Source organism: Rhodnius prolixus, unplaced genomic scaffold (genome assembly GCF_049639745.1).
Source record: "Rhodnius prolixus isolate KJV_2025 unplaced genomic scaffold, Rpr scaffold_1, whole genome shotgun sequence".
NCBI lineage: Eukaryota > Metazoa > Arthropoda > Insecta > Hemiptera > Reduviidae > Rhodnius > Rhodnius prolixus.
This window is the reverse complement of record NW_027411581.1, coordinates 48,894,517-48,915,157: the sequence shown is the minus strand read 5'-3', so window position 1 is coordinate 48,915,157 and position 20,641 is coordinate 48,894,517. Positions and strand designations below refer to the sequence as shown.

The 20,641-nt window shown below is 34.2% G+C and overlaps 1 protein-coding gene across 2 annotated transcripts in view; it reads right to left on the bottom strand.

The window, feature by feature from the left end:
• The window catches only part of LOC141461438 (uncharacterized), a 603,016-nt gene that overhangs the window by 100,370 nt on the left and 482,005 nt on the right, over positions 1 to 20,641 (bottom strand). For both annotated transcript variants that reach the window (XR_012462853.1, XM_074142577.1), the window contains exons 3-4: positions 1,139 to 1,196; positions 1,004 to 1,053 (exon numbers count right to left, since the gene is read on the bottom strand). Coding sequence is in view for 1 of the 2 variants with exons in the window: in XM_074142577.1 (XP_073998678.1) it covers positions 1,004 to 1,053; positions 1,139 to 1,196 (108 nt within the window). In the remaining variant the exon portion in view is untranslated. The remainder of the gene's footprint in view (positions 1 to 1,003; positions 1,054 to 1,138; positions 1,197 to 20,641) is intronic.

The window sequence follows — 20,641 nt, the reverse complement described above, 5'->3', positions numbered from 1 at the left end:
AATTTTTCACTTTTTTTATTACAGTTATTCTGAATAAGAGAATTAATTTTATCTTAATAAAATCCTAGCTAAAAATAATTATGAAAAATGTAAGGAGAATCCTTGTATTCTTTACTTTTTAAGTTTAAGAACTGAAGTTTTGGCCAGCAAAATCTTCTTCAATTCTTCTATCAATAATGAATATATAACTAAAGAAACACAAATATGGAAGAGATTTTCTTCTGCTAGTATAGGGCAACCTCGATTAACCGGGATCATGTTGAGTCATCATAAGATCACCTGGATCGGCGCCGAAAGAAAAGTTAATTTTCGGTGGCGACAGGAAAATTTTTTGTCTTCCGATGTAGGCGTGGCAGCAACTCTTTTATACCTGATTTTCTTGAAGGGTCATTATGTATGTATGTATGTAAAGACCCAAAATATGATGCAATTAGTACTGAATTTCTTGGGATTTACCACGGTCTTATAAAAGACCATGGGATTTACGTGTCGTAAATGGTTGATATTCAACTTTGCGGCTATATGTAACATTTTTATGGATAATTATCGGCATTATTTTAATCTTCCCAGAAAGATCTCTGGGACGAAACAGTAATGTGTTACTATGTAATACTGTGTATTCGGTTTTACCGAGATTTCAGTTTTCCGGGGTGGATATAGCCGGAGGTCAGCCTGGTTAATAGAGCTTGTACTGTATTAGGGAAAAAAAAAATGCACCAACTTCCGTTGCTTCCTGCGAAATTAAGCATTAAAACGCACTACACACACAATGAAAAACCAATTAGATTCCTTACTTCTACACATCATCGCAACCTACGCCTCAAACGTTGCTTGCCCCGCATCCTAAAAACCCTTCCCGAACAAAACCCATTTCCTATTTTCACATTATTTATTTTTCTATAGGAAGTATAATAGCATCTAACAGAAAAAAACTATTCAGTAAAACATTAATGGGTAAATGCATTTCTTATGTACTCGTACATAGATAAAGAAGGAAACTCACCCTTAAACCTCGTTCTCCCTTCTCGCCTTTAGGACCTCTAGGGAGTAAATCTGAAAATATTATAATAAAATACATCAATAATTGCAATAAAGGGTGTAAAATGTAGATATTTACAAATAAAAAAAATTCACCTACCTGGATTGTAAACAGAATTTGTAGAATCCCAAGCGTAGTTTTTACCGGAATCACCATTCTGGAAAATTAAAAATTATATTATTAAATATTTTTAATGATTATTTTTCACAAATTAATACGATCTGATTTTATAATTCAAGCCAAATATATTTTTTTTGCTAATGGAAATGCTACTATTCAAAGCGATTCCCAAATGAGAATCTAAAACAAGAAACAATTCTAATACGAATACATCTAATACAGCGACTGGTGCCTAAAATTCTTGGTTGCAGCCTAAAATAAAAATTCAATTTTTGCCAGGCTTGTGCAGAAATGATATTTGAAATATCCAAACATTATTATAGCGGGATTTTTCTGGTGATATGAGTTTTAGTAAGGATTTAGGAACAAACATCTAGTAAATTCTCCCTCTTACCCCCTCAAAAAACCAAACTGTTCCCCAGATGAGGAATATAATTAAAAATAACCAAGCAAACTAATAAAAGGAAAAAAATATAACCCCAAAAGAAATAACGTATTTTACTCTAAATTGCCTAGTTTAACCCAAGGAAACTTCTAAAACCGATATTACAATTTCAATATATTAAAATATAGTATAAAATGAAGTAAAAACCCAAAGAAATACAATTTGCAATCCAATTTCGAAGTCTTCCCAACAAAAGGCCTTCATTAATTGAAATATCTCTATCAACCTTTAAACCAATCAAAACAATTGCAAATATTCGTAACCCTAAACTAAATCCGTATTATTTTATTTCTATAATTTAGGGCTCGTCAAGAACGGAGCAAAATTAAAGTTTAAATTTTGATGAAATTAAAGTGATGTCATTCCATTTATTTCTAACACTAAGTGCAAACAGTTGCACCAGTTGTTTGCGTAAGCGCTAAATGTATTTTTTCGTTTTATTTCAGTTGAGAAAAGTTAGCATTTTCAGCTTCGTATGTTATTTGTCATACTGTGCCAACATAAGCATGTTCCACTGCTCTAATGTCTATTTCCCATTCTGCACAACAGGTGTGCTTACTTCAGCTTTTTAAACTAAAAAGTAGAACGTTTAAATTCTTTAATATTACACAGAAATAATATAAATAAAGTACTTTAATTCTTGTTATTAGTTTATTAAGGCGAGATATCCTACTCGTATAGTTTCTCTTTGGACAATGAAGGACCTTAACCTTGTGGCTAAACTGAAATCCTACTCGAAAATCTCAGGCTTCGAGTTCTACAAGCCCTTAGATTTTCTCTACTTTGGAGACTCTTACTTGTGACTCCCAACAGTGGGTTCAGACGTAACAGTGTTTCTTGCATGGAGGCTGCCAGTAGTGTACTGAAGAAAGCTCACATGTAGTTGCGCCTATTAAAAAACTAATAATATTTCTTTAACAATGAACTTTAACCTTATCATGAGCATTATTTGAATTTGGAATAAATTCTAACTTTTTATATATTATTTGAATAATGCGCTGATTTCATACTTTTATTGGGTTATTGAATTTTCAAAACGTTAATTAAAACGCTAGACTATCTTACTCCTAATGCTTCCTTATCTTCAAAAAAAAAAAAGCAGTATCGCATTCTCAGACGATACTAGGCGGATCTTTGCAAAAATTGACTCGTTTTCACAGCTTCGAGACAGTTCTTGACAAGTTTCGAGTGCTTCTCTAGATTAAGGCAAAGTCCAAATAAAGAGGATATAACTTTACTTGCACATTGAGAGTGAATTTATGAATGGGAAACATAATTTAATCTATTGTGAAGGAGTTTACGTATGAAACAAGGAGATTAATGAGAGCATAAGATTATTTAATTTGACTTGTTCTCAGCGTATTCGTTCAATTTTATTGAAAGTTGTTTCAATTTTATTTACTGGCTAGTTTGAGTCATGGTAGGTTCAGGAAGCATCTGTACATGATGGTGGGGGCTTATTAGCTGGGAAACGTTGTGCAGATTGTGTCAGGAAGAGGAGGAAACGGCCTCTCACCTGTTGTACGACTGCGTGGCAATCGAGTGGTTGCCCTATGAAATCTTTACCTCTCTGAGGCCAAAGGAGATAGTAGCGCTAAAAGAACTAGTAGGGAAAGTCCTCAACCTCTTTAGTAGGGGAATTTTCGACTACTAGATTTAAAGGGTGAGATACAATAAGCGTCTTTTTGCTGCGGTTCTGTGGGACATAGGTCTCGTCCGGTTAATCCAATCTAATCTAGAGTTGAGTCAATTAATTTTAGTCATTTTCAATTAACGATAGAGAGTAAGTGATCCACAAAAAATAATACTTCCGAAAGAACTAATCTTCATTCACCAAAAGACAGTAACTGTAAAAGCCTAAGCCAGTAAAATCCAGTAAAAATGCATAAGCAATCGAGTGACTGACCTTTGACGCCCTCAAGTGTCTAGTCTACCAAGCAGGAAAATGAAAACTGTGAAAGTGCAGGAGACTGAAAAAGCACTCGAAACGTCAACCTTTGGTTTAATTCTAAAGGTGGATAGATCTAATGAAGACTTAAAATAAAAAAGAAAAAAGATGTACGGAAACAATCTTCAAAGAAGGAGAGTGAAGAGTATGTGGAATACAAAAAGTAAAGAAAAGTAGTAAAAGAGATCGTAATGAAGAAGAAAGAAAGCCTTCAGAAGAGATTTTCCGAAAGAAAAGGGATAGACAATCCTGAAACTGTTTGGGAAATAGTATGGCCACTTAATAAAAAGAAAAGATGGGTTGGCAGAAATCTAACAAACCAAACTCTGTCCTGATAACGCAAACAGGAGTTATTGCCCTAGGAAAGGAACACGGTACGTCTTAAGAGTGAAACATTACACGTCCTGGGTCAGAATTACACTTAGCTGTATTACAATCAATTTATTATGAAAAATACAATTCTATAAATATTACACTAATCTATACAATTCTTTTTCTAAAACATATTTCCTACCATTAGAGAGTAAAAATTACTAACATTCATTATCAATGTAGTGTATCAATTTGGTAGCCATTTCTTTTTTAAAATTGCTCAATGAATTTGACATTTGAATTTAATTTATCTCAATGTCATTTTTTTGTTTAATTAATAAATCTAATTTATAATATTCAAGTCATGTTTATATATTACAGATAACAGCTTGAATTTACACAAGTAAAGAGAATATTTGTCAGTAATAAAGCTGAGTCACTACGCTTAAACGATAAATTAGGTAAATTTATTTGTGGAAAATAAACATTTATCAGATTTTATAAATAAAAAGAAATACTAAATTTAACCATTGAAATTAACAAATTTACAATAACCAAAACAGAAAGTGTAATAAATAAATTATTTAACAGGAGGTCTGGTTAAACATTAAACAATAATTTACTAAATATCTCTTATTTACATAATTTATTAAGTAAATATCACAGAGTGTACATTTGTTAATGAGCTATAAACAGAGATAACGTAAATAATGTTTGCTTCTGATTTAGATAAAATTTTGTTTATTTGAACGTTTTATATAAATATATAAACATATCCCTCTCTCCTTCCTTCTACATGAAAGGGAGGTAATTGAAGTTTACAGTGAAGTATTTAATCTTGATGTGAATAAGAACCCTTATTCCTCAAAGTACAGACAGAACAAGTTTAAATTGAAGCATATGATCGTATTTACGTCAACTTGAAGGCTGATGAGTAGGGAACGGATTCGTATGTATTTACATATTTTTTCCTAGGCAATTTACAGACGTTTTTCAACTAGAAGTATTCATACTGACACTTTTTAAGCCGTTTGAGTCTACTTTTATTTCACATATTTCCACATATTTGGATGTTATCGCATATTTATACATATTTGATTAAAATAAATAAATATTTCTACATATTTAATCAAAATATGTACATATTTTTCATTTTGGGCATATTTTCATAATTGGGAGGTGGTTGACAGGAACTGCGAACCACAGACTGTAGGGCTGTGAATCACAGTGGGTACAATGGTTATTGTAATTTACACAGAATGCTGCTGAACAGTGACGGGCACTTGTTAGTTCTTTGAAGTTGTCTGACGTTGTCTGTTCTTTCAGCTCGTTCGTTGAAGTGTCCAATTCATTTCGTTCGGTCACTTAGTGCATTCTTTTTTGGGTGAAATGCCACGAACATCGACCTCAAACAAACAACTGGTTGCTAAATATCTTCGAGAGTTTCCAGCAGAACTTTTTCGAAGTGATGGAGACATTTTGTACTGCACAGCTTGTGATAAGCGCGTTTCTTGCTCTCAACGTTTCCAAGTCACACAACATATTGCCACCGGATCGCACATAGAGAATAAAAACAGAAAGAAAGAGAGGACGTCCTATCAAGCCTTCCTTACATCTCCATCATCAAGTAAGTCTACTCTGAATCGGGCTTTGGTTAGAACAGATATCCCTTTCCACAAACTTAAAAATCCTCATTTCAAAGGATTCTTAGAGACCTATATTGGGGAAAAAATGCCTGACGAGAGCACTCTGCGGAAAAACTACCTGGAAGATATCTATAAAGAAAATGTCCATTTTACTTAAATATTCCAGAAAATATTTTAAGAAAATCACATATTTTCCACATAATTGACGAAAATAAATGCATATTTTAATTAAATATTTGGCATTTTTAAATACATAAAAATCCGTTCCTTACTGATGAGCATTTAAATTTCATTTATTTTATGATAATGGTTAATTATTTCTGCCAAGTTGAAGTCCAAATTTCAAAGAATTTTCTTGATGAGAAAAAAATTGGTTGATTCCATCAAGATCCCAAGTAACTTCAAAGAAATGAAAAGGTTAATTCCAGATAAAAAGTTGTCTTTTTTGTTATCTTCAAAACCGTACTTATACACTGTCAATATTGCAAAACAGCTTTTATGGTATGAATAGAGAACAGTTCAAAGTATATTTATCTAGTAAATAGTCAAGTTCCCTTCCAAAACATGAACATAAATAAAACACTCTTGGGACTGTGCGCGTTGCAAGGTGAAATGTGTATATTCGCTTTGTAACTATCGCCATTTAGAGATAGAGGCCAATACGTAATGGATTATCTAAACGACTAGTAAACTCTGGTACTTCTGGTTCGAATCAATAACACAGTGTGCTTACCAGGCTTATACATAGAAGTAGTAAAAAGGGTTGAGAGAATATGATGTAATGGGTAGAGGATTGTAGACATAGTGTGCCCGCGGGAATCAGGTTCTGCCAGGTGAACGGTGTAGGTTGGACCTCAACTTTTTTTTTTTTTTTAAATACAACTTTTGAAGGCGACCAATTTTATCGGCAGCCGCAAAGGATGAATTAACGATAGGCAAGATCCACCAATTATTATCGATATCGCTTATTCAGTAATCGACTACTTTCGCTCCATCTAGGACATAATATATGAAAAATAACTCTTTAAAATATTCTGTTTATACGAGTAGATCCTGTAAAAATTCACGATCAAACATCGCAAATATAGATGAATTCAATTAAGGATTTTTGTTGCCAACTTGAATCGCTTTGTGGTTCAAACTGCAACCATTTGGTTAAATAAGAATCTTGAAACATATATGTTTTCCTCACAATAAAACGAAAATTTATTTGGCTTTAAAATTCAATTTAATTTTTTTTTTAAACGACTAAAACTCAAACGTCAAACTCCAACACCTGTCTTCTCACATCATATACTTATTCCACAAGCCGACCATGTGCGGTATCTTGGAATGTACTCGTACCTAGACAAGATACTTACCTGGAACCCACATACGAGTCTTAAACGTACCTAAGGGTACGTTCACAACGGAGCTGTGAGCATAGATGATAGCGGAGATGATAGCAGTGATGCATCAGCGCTTACAGAATAACCTAGTACATTCTAATGTGAGCGTGCACAACGAAGCTTCGACTAGTGACTCATACTCGCTGCTATAAACGAGCATAGATGATAGAATTGAATTTTTCATTTTTCTGCTAGCTGAACTGCAGTATCGGAGCTTCAAAATGGACGTCGAAAAATTATCTAGTGCTGTCTTTACTCATTATTTTTGGTTATTATTTACTTTTAAACAATACTTTGTTTTTTAAATCGTGCTTACATTTATTTTCATGTGTATTTATTTTTTCAATAAAATCATTAGAGAAATCACTAGTTTTTCTTCTATGGTTATAGGATTTCCATGACAATTTTTCCAAAGTTTTCTTAATTTTGACCTTATTTTTTCTAAAATATAGTCGAATGTGGGTGGACCCATCCTCACATATTCAAAAAAACGATCCGGATAATTTCTAAGTTCCTTATATAAATAGTGAAATTCACCCAAAGTACTTCGTTTTTTATTTATGGGATGTACATGATATTTTCTAAAGCGTTTTTTCTTTAAAATATACCTTTTTGTTGCTGCTGAACATAAAAACTCTTCTTCACTTCTCGGACATGTTGCATGTATCACAGCTCTGTTGTGCACACTAATCAGCGATTATATTTTACTCTATCAGTTATCATCTCTGCTATCATCTATACTCACAGCTCCGTTGTAAACGTACCCTAACTAAATAAACGATACAAACTTCTAGCCGGACTACTCGACAAACGCTCAAAAGTCTCACTACAGAAAAAACGACGACTCTATACAGCTCTTCTCACACAAATATGGACTTACGGACTCGAACTTTACGGAACAGCTAAAAAAATCAAACATCAATAGACTGCAAACACGGCGCCACGGTAGCCGAGCGGGTTAAGAGGCGAGACCTGCAAAGCTAATATGCATTGTGGTACTGGGTTCGATTCCCGGTCATGGCCTTGGATTTTATTTAATGGTTAAATGAGAAATAGTAAAGCACGTTTGTTATACGCCTCCGTCCACGACACCTAGTAAATGGTAGTTGGACGTTAAGCCCCACCTGAAAAAATAGGCGTAGACGTTCCATTCTATGTTAGCAACCTCAAAATCCATACAGATCTCAAAATTCCACTCGATCTCCGAGTGGAATAGAGCTTTAGGATTCAACAAAATGCACCAATCTCCAAAGGATTCAACCGCTACAATCTAAAATACTTCACACTAATGTAAACGCTCCATATTATGCCTCCAACCGGACTATACACACTCCTTTCACAAGTCACAAGTCGCTAATACACGGTATAGAAAACTTCATTATAACCTGAAATCTCAAACTCTTTCTTCTAGAACTCTTTCTAAAAACCCGAAAAGACTTCTTAAAAGACAGTGTCCTCATGATTTCCTCTCAAGTGAAGAGAGTGACTAACAGTCTAATGTTTTGAAGGGTTACCACTGGGTAACTTCTCCGCTACTTTGTATCTACCATTTACTTCAATCATTGTTACTTATAGCGCCAATGCGCAGATTACAACACAAATAAACGAGAACAAATTCTTTTAATGACTCAATGAGGTTCTCGGTTGGATCCAGGGCAGAAGAAGTGGAAATGTGACAAACTAGTTTTACAAATTTTGTCCCAAAAATAGTTACGCTATACATAAAATTATAAAATATTTTATGAAATAAAAATAAAACACTTTGGACAAGTTTTATTGGTACCAAATGAATCGAATAGGATAAAGTGGAGTAGTACCAAATCCCTGCTCGATTAATCCTTTTGTCTCGATATCGACGGAAGCACAGAAAATTAACATGATAATGCCTCACCTAATGCAGGTAGAGTATCAGTGGACAGAAGGCGATGACAGGTTTAGGAGAGGATTTGAGTAGAGTAGAGGAGAGGTTTTCATTAGCACCAAACAATGGACTGTTTCACAAGCCAGTAAGACTGCCTCATCATTCTCACATTCAACACCTCCATCATTACCATAACATAGTGTTTCCAGATCCATTACCTTTGGTCAGATGTGCAACACTTTTAAAAATCAGCAATGTAGAACCTGATGAAGACTTAAATATACAGACCTCTTAATGGTCTAACACTAAACGAGCCGATTGGTAGACTTTTAAAAGATGATCATGAAATCAGTCTTCAAAAATACTCTAAATTCAAAAATGTAGATGCTGACAAATTTTATAAAATTGGGACGGTGCGCGTTGCTAGGTGAAATGTGTATATTTTAATAGTAAATACCACTTTTAATGTAGATCAAAAAAACTTAATAACCAATTGCGATACTGATATCTGCTATCAGATAAACTTTTGTCTCTATAGTTCTAGCTAAAATATAAAAGAAACTAATAAATTGAATGAAAGAAAACTCATTAGAGAATACATCAAAAATAAGATAAAAATAAAAAAACTGTGAAAATAAATACACATTTTTATATATAGCTGCTGCTTTTATGGGCGTTGAAAAAAACTAGTTTTTCATTTTGACACCCTTCCAGTTCAAAACCAAAGCATGAGAGTGCTTTGTGCTTGGAAAATAGCAGTTTGCTTGACAGTCATCCAATAAAAGAGATGTGAACAAAGAAGAAAAATTAACTTTACCTCTTTCAAATAGGCAACGATCTTCGATCTAAAGTATAAAAGACATGTGGTGTTATACTTCAGCAGCCATACTAGATGAAATGCGAAGAAAAAAGGAAACTTTTTCAGCTGCTACTAAAAAGCTGCTCCCAAATCCTGCCAAACTACTCAATATGAAGCCATTTCTGACTAAGAGCTGAAGCGAACGTATCAAACCCAACTCAGATGCACTTGTATCATAACTTTTGCAACCGTTGCTTCCTTGATGCAATGCACAGGAAGAATAGAAAAAACAAGCCCTATCTTGCTGGCCCATACTTCACATTGCGATAGAAATGCATCTAGCCAATTATTTTTTTAATGACTTTTTTGTAACTTTATTACCTATCATCGACTTTATAACAAGAAAGCTGATAAAATTCCTACATTTAGGTTTCAGAACATAATTCGTAACAAAAAAAAATAACTTCATTGAAAAAATTAATAAATAAATGAGGAATGGAAACGAAACAAGAACGGATAATATACGAGGGTCGTTTGAAAAGTCCGTGCAAAAATAAAAACTACTTAATTTTTTGGGGTAAACCTTTTTTATTTTTCAACATAGTCTCCTTTTAGGCTTATACACTTCGTCCAACGCTGCTCTAGTTTGTTGATCCCTTCCGAATAATAGGATTTGTCCAAGTCTGAAAAATTGCCATTCGTTTCTGCAATCACCTCCTCGTTTGAATAAAATCTTTTTCCCGCCAGCCATTTCTTCATGTTGGGGAACAAATAGTAGTTCGAGGGAGCCAAGTCTGGAGAATAGGGGGGACGTGAAACGAGTTGGAACCCTATTTCCATTAATTTTGCGACCACAACTGCTGAGGTGTGAGCTGGTGCGTTGTCGTGATGGAAAAGGACTTTTTTGTGGGCCAATCGTGGGCGTTTTTCTTGCAGCTCGGTTTTCAAACGGTCCAATAACGATGAATAATATGCACCTGTAATAGTTTTACCCTTTTCCAGATAGTCGATGAGAATTATTCCTTGCGAATCCCAAAAGACAGTCGCCATAATCTTTCCGACCGAAGGAACGGTCTTCGCCTTTTTTGGCGCAGATTCCCCCTTGGTAACCCATTGTTTAGATTGTTCTTTGGTCTCAGGAGTGTAGTGATGTATCCATGTTTCATTCACAGTGACGAAACGACGCTTAAAGTCCTGCGGATTCTTCTGGAACAGCTGCAAACCGTCCTTGCAACACTTCACACGATTTTGTTTTTGGTCAAGCGTGAGCAATCGCGGCACCCGTCTTGCGGATAGCTTTGTCATGTCCAAATGTTGATGCAAAATATTATATACCCGTTCATTCGAGATGCCCACAGCACTAGCAATCTCACGCACCTTCACTCTTCTGTCATCCATCACCATATCATGGATTTTATCAATGATTTCTGGAGTAGTAACCTCAACAGGGCGTCCAGAACGTTCAGCGTCACTTGTGCCCATATGGCCACTCAGAAAATTTTGAAACCACTTATAAACTGTTCTATGGCAGAGTCACCATAATGTTTATCAAGCTTCTCTTTAGTCTCCTGAGGCGTTTTGCCTTTCATAAAGTAGTGTTTAATCAACACACGAAATTCTTTTTCGTCCATTTTTTGAAAATCACTCGACTTCCTCCATTCAAACGAATGCCAAACACAAAGAAATAGACCGATATGGCTGAAACTTAGTGTGTGCTCTTCCAAGAGATGCTACTAACTAAACATAACCTCGATACGCGCCAGTAGTGCTATCTCTCTGACTTTGCACGGACTTTTCAAACGACCCTCGTATGTAGTCTCTAGATTTGTCCAGTCGCCTAATTTACTTTACTTTCGTGCTGATCACGAGCATTACTTTTTTTTATTGTTTTTAAGTGAAAGGTCTTAATGTTGTCTAAATATTTTATTATAAACGAAAAAATTATTTTAAGTTTCCATCAAGCTATCAACTGTTTATATGACTTATAATACGAAGGTTTCACTGCATAAACAAGATGTAACTCCTATCATTTGTTACATTTGTAACTCCTATTGTTTGTAATTTGGCTAAAAAAAAACCTTGAAATAGCAGTAATGGGTTTCGTGAACCCACGTGTCACTTATCTCATTGAATTTCCTACGTATTGTGCTGAGGGTTACATTTAAATTATTGTGTACAATATTCTAAAAGTAATAATGAATTTAATCTGTGATAAAAGAAAAATGTTATCTATCCTTTAACTGAAAATCTAAAATTATAATCAGAAAAATAAAAATTAAACCTTCAATTTCCATTCGTTATCTTATGTTAGCTGGGCATCTAACCTATCGGTAGATCCAAATTGGTAACCGATTGTACACAGGCCAATGCCTATACATTCGGCCGCTAGGGGCATCGCAGTGCCTTTAAAAGATATTCACATTATTAGAAACCAAAAAACCATTGGAACTTTTTTACCTAATATTAATAGTAATATTGATTTCTTTTAAGTGATTAGATTTTACCTGTACTCTGTTGCAACCATAGTAGGATTTCATGAGGCGGAAATAAAATGTCGATCGTTATCAAGGGGGAAAATATTTTTATAAGATTATTGAAGCAGTAAAGAGAAGTAGCAAAAAGTGAGGAAAAAATAAAAGGAACAAGATATTTTTTCCTTTTTTCCCCTTGAAGAGCTCTTTCTCTTCTACGCTAGCGAATATATATATATATACACTTATATTTCCATGTTCACAGGAGGAAAGCATTCTTAAAATTCTCCCAAAGTACCGTGGAGCTTTTATAGCTCCCATGCTAGTTTTATTTTACTTTTGGTTGTTCTCTCAGCTCGTTACAAAGGCAAGGTTTCCTTGCAGTTGCACCCTAATCTAAAGAATCATAATCTACTCAAGAGATATTTTCAGAGTGATTCAAGAACTGTTTGCACAAATTGATTCAGACTTTTTTTTTGTTTTGTTTTAGACACTTTTTTTTTTAATACAATTATAGTAGCATATATTTCTTACTTTTTCTCAAATAATGAAGGTGGAGCATAATAAGTAGTTAATATACTTCCTAAAAACTCCGAGACTACCGTCTGGCCTGATTGCGGCAACGGAAATAAACAAAAAAAACCTTACACACACACACACACAAAATACCAACTTAGCACAACTTCCGCCCCTGCTGTCAAGTTAATGCCACACCCTCACATAACTTTTTGCTCTTTCCTTAAACTTCGAATTTTCCTCATCTTCCAGGAAAATTTTCCTCATCTTCCACTATCCTATAACTTTTAACATCCTGATGCAAACAACGTTCAAACTAACGGTTTGATTTTAGACCAGGACTCTCTACTGAACTTCAACTAACAAGAATATAGACGACATCACACAAAACGTCCACTACAAGAATTACACTGGCATGATTTAGCTTGTCGTTAAAAAAAAAAAAAAGCCTTCGACATCGTCTGGCAAGCTGGTCTTCTCTTTCGCCTAATTGAATACTACTTTCCTCTATTCCTCATACAGCTCCTCTCAGCTCTCCAATAGGAAGTCTGTCATCCTTCTAAACTCTGCATCTACATACTCCGAACCAATTGCAGCAGGCGTTCCTCAAGATTTAATCCAAGGTCTCATCCTGTCCATTACACTAGATAAATTCTATCCCTAAACCTCCACATATCAATCTTGCCCTGTACTCCGATAACATATCCGAGAATTGACACTTTACTAACAGATTTACTTTAGCAACAAATTGACTAAATACTGCTCTAAATGGAAAATAAAAATAAACTATGGGATGCCTAACGCCATACTTTTTACCAAACGTAGACCCTTTTTCAACAGACAAAATTAGACAAAATAATATTCTGATCTCGTGGTCTAACCACGTCAAGTACATCGGCCTAACTTTGCTCATCAAACTCACCTTCTCTAAACACTTTCAGGACAAAGTGAATTCTGGTAATTTGACTATATCACTACTTTACTCTCTCGAGACTCGAAGAAGTCTATACAGTATAAACTCCTCCTCTACAAAATGGTAATTAGGCAGATGTTACTCTAGGCCTACTTCGCCTGGAGCCTGACCTGTGGTAGTAACATCAAGAAACTCCAGTCAACACAGAACAAATTTCTCGGACTTGCGACAGTATCTCCTCGACGTACTAAAATCAACTCACTTCATGAGATTGCTTCCATGAAGTACACTTCTTTAACCAAAACTGACATCTGAAACACCTTATCACTCTAGAGTGTCATCCTACTTCACTCTGTCGCGAATTAGCCACCTAAGATCCTACTATTCTCTAAAGACCAAAATAATTAAACATATCCTTCTCTTACATTTTCCTCTTGCTGCAGGTTTTTGCAATAATTTTTCAATACATATTTCATTCTTGTCCTGTTTTAAGCGCCTCCTAAACTACTATGAAGGTTAAAATATAAATTTACATTTGAACATCATCTTTGTAATCAACTGAAAATATTAATGAATAGATTTTATTATGTAAGGAAAAAACAAACTTTTCTTATACTTTGTATCTTCATCCAAATCTCAAAAACAAACAATAGCAATTTATCTCTTTAATCCATAGTCACAAAAACAAAACAAAAAACTAAATAAGGAAAAGTAATCTATCCTACAAAAGTTAAGTAATAGTCTTCCTTAATCTAGATACAATATAGTTAAATTTTACTAGGTTTAAATTTTAACTTCTAATACCTCGCCAAGGTATGCCCACTTTTCTATGAAATTCTTGTCACTTGAGAAGAGAATGTTCACCTCTATAATTGAGAGAAATTGGAAGGTTCTAGTTCTGGAGTGGCCGATCCAAATGATCTTGTGGGCCACTTTGGATATTCATTATAAGCCTGCTGACCGCTTATAAAATTATATATAGGTACATACATCTGTTAGATTGGACCTTCCACAAAACCTTTTTGTAGTAAAAATTCAAAACAGAATTAATTATTATTATTGTTTTAATTATTATTCATACTTATAAACATGGATAAAAAAAATGTCAATTATGACATGATAGAATAATATTTACTGCCTACTTCTAAATATGAGTAAAACAGAAGCAACGTAAAGAAACAAAAGCATTATTCGACTTACTTGTTACAAAACACTACACTACAAATCAAAATATTGCACAAAATAAACAATCTCGCCGGCCATAAAATTAGTCAAGGCAGGCCACATGTGCTTTAAAGTGTAACTTAAGTTTAATATGCGATCAAATTGCCGCTGCGTAATAATAGTGTGATATGTCAAGGCATGTGAGTCTACGCACTTGATATATTCACATTTTTGTAATGCCATCATTCCTTTACACATGCATCATTAGTGTTATTATTCTTTTCTTTTTTTAAAATTAAATTGTGACTTTTTTGCTCTGACTATATTAAGCATCCCTAATACGGATTATTTCCTTTCTTCCCTAACAAGATTGATCTCTGTGGGGGATATATTTTAATCCATTCCTATTCGTAAATGTTGGGAAGATCGTACAAGAGAAGCTAGTTATTAGCTCTTACTGGCACGATCTATCGGTATTAGGTGGTACTAAGGACCCCTGCTCAATTCCGCTTATTATTTTTTAAAATTCTTAGTTACCATTCAACAAAACCTATTTTTATGATTTTTTTAAAATAAATTATTTATTAATATATAGAAATAGATAAACATAAAATACTCATTGTAATAAAAATGCCGGTGGAACTAACAATAACAAAGGCAACATCCTTCCAATTAATCAAGAAGTGCCCATATCACAAACTCATAAATATTTTACAGATCAAGGGAGATGGAGATCTCCACTCTGGCATAGTTTGCTTATTTGGCAAATTTAGCAATAATTTAAAAAAATTATGTTGTCCTTATTCAATAATACTAGAGTATTGTGCGTCACAAACCTGCGATCTGTACAGTAAAACACTTTTAGATAGGGAAAGTAATTCGATTAGCGATTGCGTTCTCATAAAAAAAAGTATAAACTTGCGCGGCTGTATTTCACAGAATATAAAAAGAAGACTCCAAAATAATCAAATTATTCACGAATTTCAATTAAGGAGCCGTTTCATGTAATACATTATATGAATACATGTATATTATGAATTGTATATTATTTCTTATTCAAATGAATGTAAAAATGTTTTTATTTAATTACAACAGCAAGGCCTTAAAGCTCCAAAATAGCAAGAAAAACAATGGGAGCTTGATAGGAGTTACCATCCACTGGTGACTCCCCAGAAAGTAACATTCATTTATTGTTGATTGCCTCCAAGAACCAAGGAAAGACGTTGGTGAGGGCTGGTCAGGAAGTTTCAGTGATGTGGAGGAACTAATCGTTAATGAGTTCGGTTGACCAGATAAGAGAGAATTTCAATTTTTATAGCGAGATGTGATTAAGTCAAATCAGATGTCAAGATCATAATAAACTGTTCGGTAAAATACGTTACATCCAGCATTGGTTATTCGGTGTAGAATTTGGGGCTGCGATTATTGAAGGCGCTAGAATGCTTTAACGGACGCCCTTACTAACCTAAACCTAAACGGGTTCCAGTTTGGATTTTTTTGGTCAAAGTTAGTCCAGTAGTTACGATGGTAAGTAAGAAACTTTTTTTAGTTATTTTCGTTCGTGCCTTGAATTCTGATTTCACATCAGTCATTTACCAATGTAAAGTCAAAAGTATTTGACAATCTAAGCGCAAGGAAGTGTTCTCTAATTCTAATAAATGGCAACTTAAAAACGTTGAAACTGAATAAAATTATGTTTTTTAAAAAAAAATAAACATCAAACCTATTACTTCCTATTTACGTTTTTTTAAGGTAAAAAAAAGTTTTTAATATATACCAAAATGAGGAAGCAAAATATATATTCTGATCGATTAATGCTGCTTTTTACAAAGCAGCATTACCTTATTGACAGTATTTTGCATGTACCGCAAGTCTATATAGCATCGATTGAATATTACTGCCTAAATTGGAGGAGTAACTCACTTTCTATCTTTATTTTGGTATATTAGAGCGCATCCTAACCAACAATTATTGAGTATAGTTCCTCAATTCAAGGAATATTTTGGATTAACATCACTCTGACCTATCTAAAGGGTTTATTTATCTATCTTAATCAAATCACTAATTTCAGGTAATCATGAAAATTATTGTGAAATTCTATTCGCTCACCGTCTTCAACAGTGCTTTACTAAGCAATGCATAGCTTATGTGGTTACTTCCGATAGCATAGACACTTTTGCAGCCTCAGATCGCATTCCTACAATACTGTTATTAATTGACATGTATCCCTCGTGACACCCTGAACCGAAATTAAATGATGTGTAAATGTTTTCAGTAGATTTAGTTAGGCACTTAGTTGGGCTCGAATTTGGAGAGGGTACTCAGAATTTTTTATTCATTTGGATAATTTTATCCGAAGCTTGAACTCATACCTGAAATATAGATACAGGTGCAATATTTCGTAGCATGAGACTTTGAAAATGAATTCCCATTGAAATTTTTATATCGAAAGTTTGTCATGATTTTGAGGCGTCCTTTAATATAGAGTGAGGATGGTTCGTTTAACTGAAAGAGTTCTTCTCATTTTTTTTCATATTTTATTCATAATTAATACTGGCCAATGAGCTCTGACTTAAGTACTGACTCAGCAACTGATATGAAATATTACAAGTTTTAGACGATCATATAATTAAGATTGTGGAAAGAGCACTCTAACCGCTGGCATTGAGTGGAGGAAGGCGACCATTTAAACGCAAGAAAGCGCAAGTAGGACTTGGAAAAGTTTGCCTGCCAACATTATCACACAAGCACTGAGGCTACAAAGCTAACTCCAATTTATTCAACTTTTAACTGTGCCTAATTTAATATAGATATGAACTTAGTATAAAATTATGTTTAATTTAGCAATGAAAGAATTATCATTTGGCAAACTTTTACTTCCACTTTCACCTCCACTATAGAGCCAATATTCGATTTGAATTCTCTCCAGTAATAACCATTCTGAGGTGCAAATTAGACATGATTTTAAGTGAGTAGAAGTATAGCTTCCCCTAAAGTGCATGTAAGGAAAGTAATGCCCTATTTTTTCAGGCGGGTTTTACGACCAACTGGGTATTGTAGACGGAGGCGAACAGCGAAATACTTTACTTAATATCTTCTTAATCTAAATTAATCAAATCTAAAGCTTAGCCAGGGAATCGAAGCTAGAAACACAATAAATGTCAGTACCTATATTGCCGCTTTAGGCTAGAAACATAGTGGAGCGGCGAGCAAAGCGGCGATGATAACTGCTTCAGATCAAAGAGAGCGACGAGCAACGAGCAAAGAGTCGCGTGCACATAGTGACGAGTTTAGTCGCGTTTCTCCTTTCGACGAGATACGATGGAGGAATTATTTCTATATGAGAATTCTTCCTTGAAAATTTGGTATTTACAGTAGCTCAGTAGTAGGAGCTGCTGTGTACATGATATGAACAGGACTAGACATGAACATGGTGAATGCCATCACTTGTACCAACAACTTCGGGAACATCCAGGCAAGTTTCATTTGTATTTTCGAATGTCTGTTTCAACATTTGATTACATACTAACCAGTGTTAAAGGCATGTTAATCAAGAAGAGGACGAATTTTAATGTTAACCCCATTAATCCTGTCCCATTTCTTATCCAACACAAATCGGTTTTGATGTAGAGGATCCTTTTGCTCTCACAGAGGTTTATTTAAAAAAAAACTACACCAATAAATGCAGCAATTTTAACCTAGAAAATTGAGGGCGATGAGTGCGAAGAAATCAAACATGTCATAACGCGTTGCTCTACTCTTTCTTGGTAGCGTTGCTCTATCTTCGCTTTGCTCCCCACTATGCGCGGTCCCATATGATAAGTTGTGTTTGTTTTCGCCACTTTGCTCTTCGCTATCGCCGCTTTGCTCGCTGCTCCACTATGTTTCCAGCCTTTCTAAAGTGCAATCTCATTATCCATTTAGAAGGAATTCAGTATGTAAGTAATATTCCAGAAGATCGATCTATCGAATAATACTTTTTGCTGAATAGATTCTTTTAATAATTAGTATATTGTACGTTGTGATTATTGCATATAATATTTATGTGTCACTTCACTGATTAAAACATCACTTTAAAGAGCGCTTTACCAAAATTTCTCAACAAATTTTCCTTCTTTTAAATAGCGTATCAGATGCCAAAGCTGTTAAACGCTTAACTTCGGCACTAGCATCACAACTTATCATTGTAATACACTAACCAATCAACAGTCTATCATCTGTATAAACGGATACCTATTCAACTAGTCCTGCATCTTGCTGGTATTACCAAACAAGGTGTGGTGGATATTGAAGAGATTTCAAATATGTTTTTATTTTCTTATTTCTTTCAAATATTCGATAACCTTTCTCATTTTGATTTCATCCCCTTTGAGGATCACCTTTGATCCTCCTTTGGCTTTCAATATTAAACTTTTTCTTCAATTCTAATAGCGCATTACATCCTCTGAGGAAATGTCGGACTGTTCAATACCTATAGATAATTTGCATTGTGGACAAACGTTTCCGTTGCGCCAATAACATATACGTATAATTGGTGATCTTGGTGTGCCCTATTGCACTTCTGGCCAGGATTATTGTTTCTTTTCCAGAGAATGTCTCTCTCAGTATCCATTATGATTAGATTTGGTTTTATGTACCTAAGCTGTGTATCCATGCGATAGTTATTTCAGTTTTTAATGCATTTATTTGATCCTCCCTTCTGACTGAGTCATGATTCGGCCCATTTTGAACCGTTTGTTTTGCCGTGGAATGCACATAATTGTAACTTCACACACGGCCCGCAGAACGAGTTATAAATATCCATTATACGATTGGCTAAAGGATCATTATTTATTGTTATTATTATTCTATTATTAGAGGAACGTGTGATTAGAGTACTATCGAGTGAACTGATGCTTTTTGAATTTTATTTTAACTGCTAGCGATGAAGAACGTGTATTGCATAGGACAATAAGTTACTTATAATAAATTATAAATATATATGTATTATACTTTTATTTATAATAAATTATAAAAAAATATTTGATGAAAATTTGTCAAAGTATCACGAAATAGAGGATAATCGACCTTCTGTGCGCCATCTTTTGTGCTGAAGTTGAGGGCAGGCCAATTGATCTCCATCAGAGACAAAATACAACAGACCTTGTACACAATATAATAATGTATTGGTTGGTGACTATTTGACAGCCATATACAAACACTACGAAATCTCCTTTAATTCCCAACAACATTCACCACCTAGTACGCTGTATATGTATTAAACACATTCACGCTAACACACAAACATCTTAATAGCATTTTGTATTAGTTTGGCTGTGTGTGAGTGTATATTATACATATACGGCGGTCATTAATAATACCACGATCAATGGTGTACGATTTCAAACAAAGACCAGGTTCGTACACAAAGTGTGATAGAATCTTCTCCATTCAGTTCACCTCTATTTGTTTATACGTGCAAATTTCTGTATTATATCAATCATTCAACCAATAAATAACAGTTAGATTTTTCCGGTCTAACTATAAAATTTAGTTTTCAATATTGTTAAATCCTCTCATATTTAAACTTTACTTACGAATATCTAGGCATGCAGTGCCTGTTTTAGAAAATAATAGAACGCTTTAAAAGAAACGATATCAGAATGCATTTCATTGATAAATAAAAAGACCCAGCGGACTAATTTTTAGTCTTAATTGAGCCGTTCGCTGCAAAAATTGATGAACTCCACTTTTTGAAATATCTTAAATTTAAGTGTCAAAGCACTTAGTTCAGCAATAGCTTTTTATATTCATAATAAATTTTTCATATAACAAAGATTAATACCTTTAAACAACAATAATTATTTGGCTATTGAATAGTAAATAATTCATTTCAGTAGCCATTTTGATTAATTCTGCGCTCTAATGTATCGTAAATTGTTGATATAATTCAACTCAAATTCTGTAGCAGGCGATAAATGATAACGGTAAATTTATTTGAATTTATATTATAAACGGAATTTTGAAAAACAATGTACAT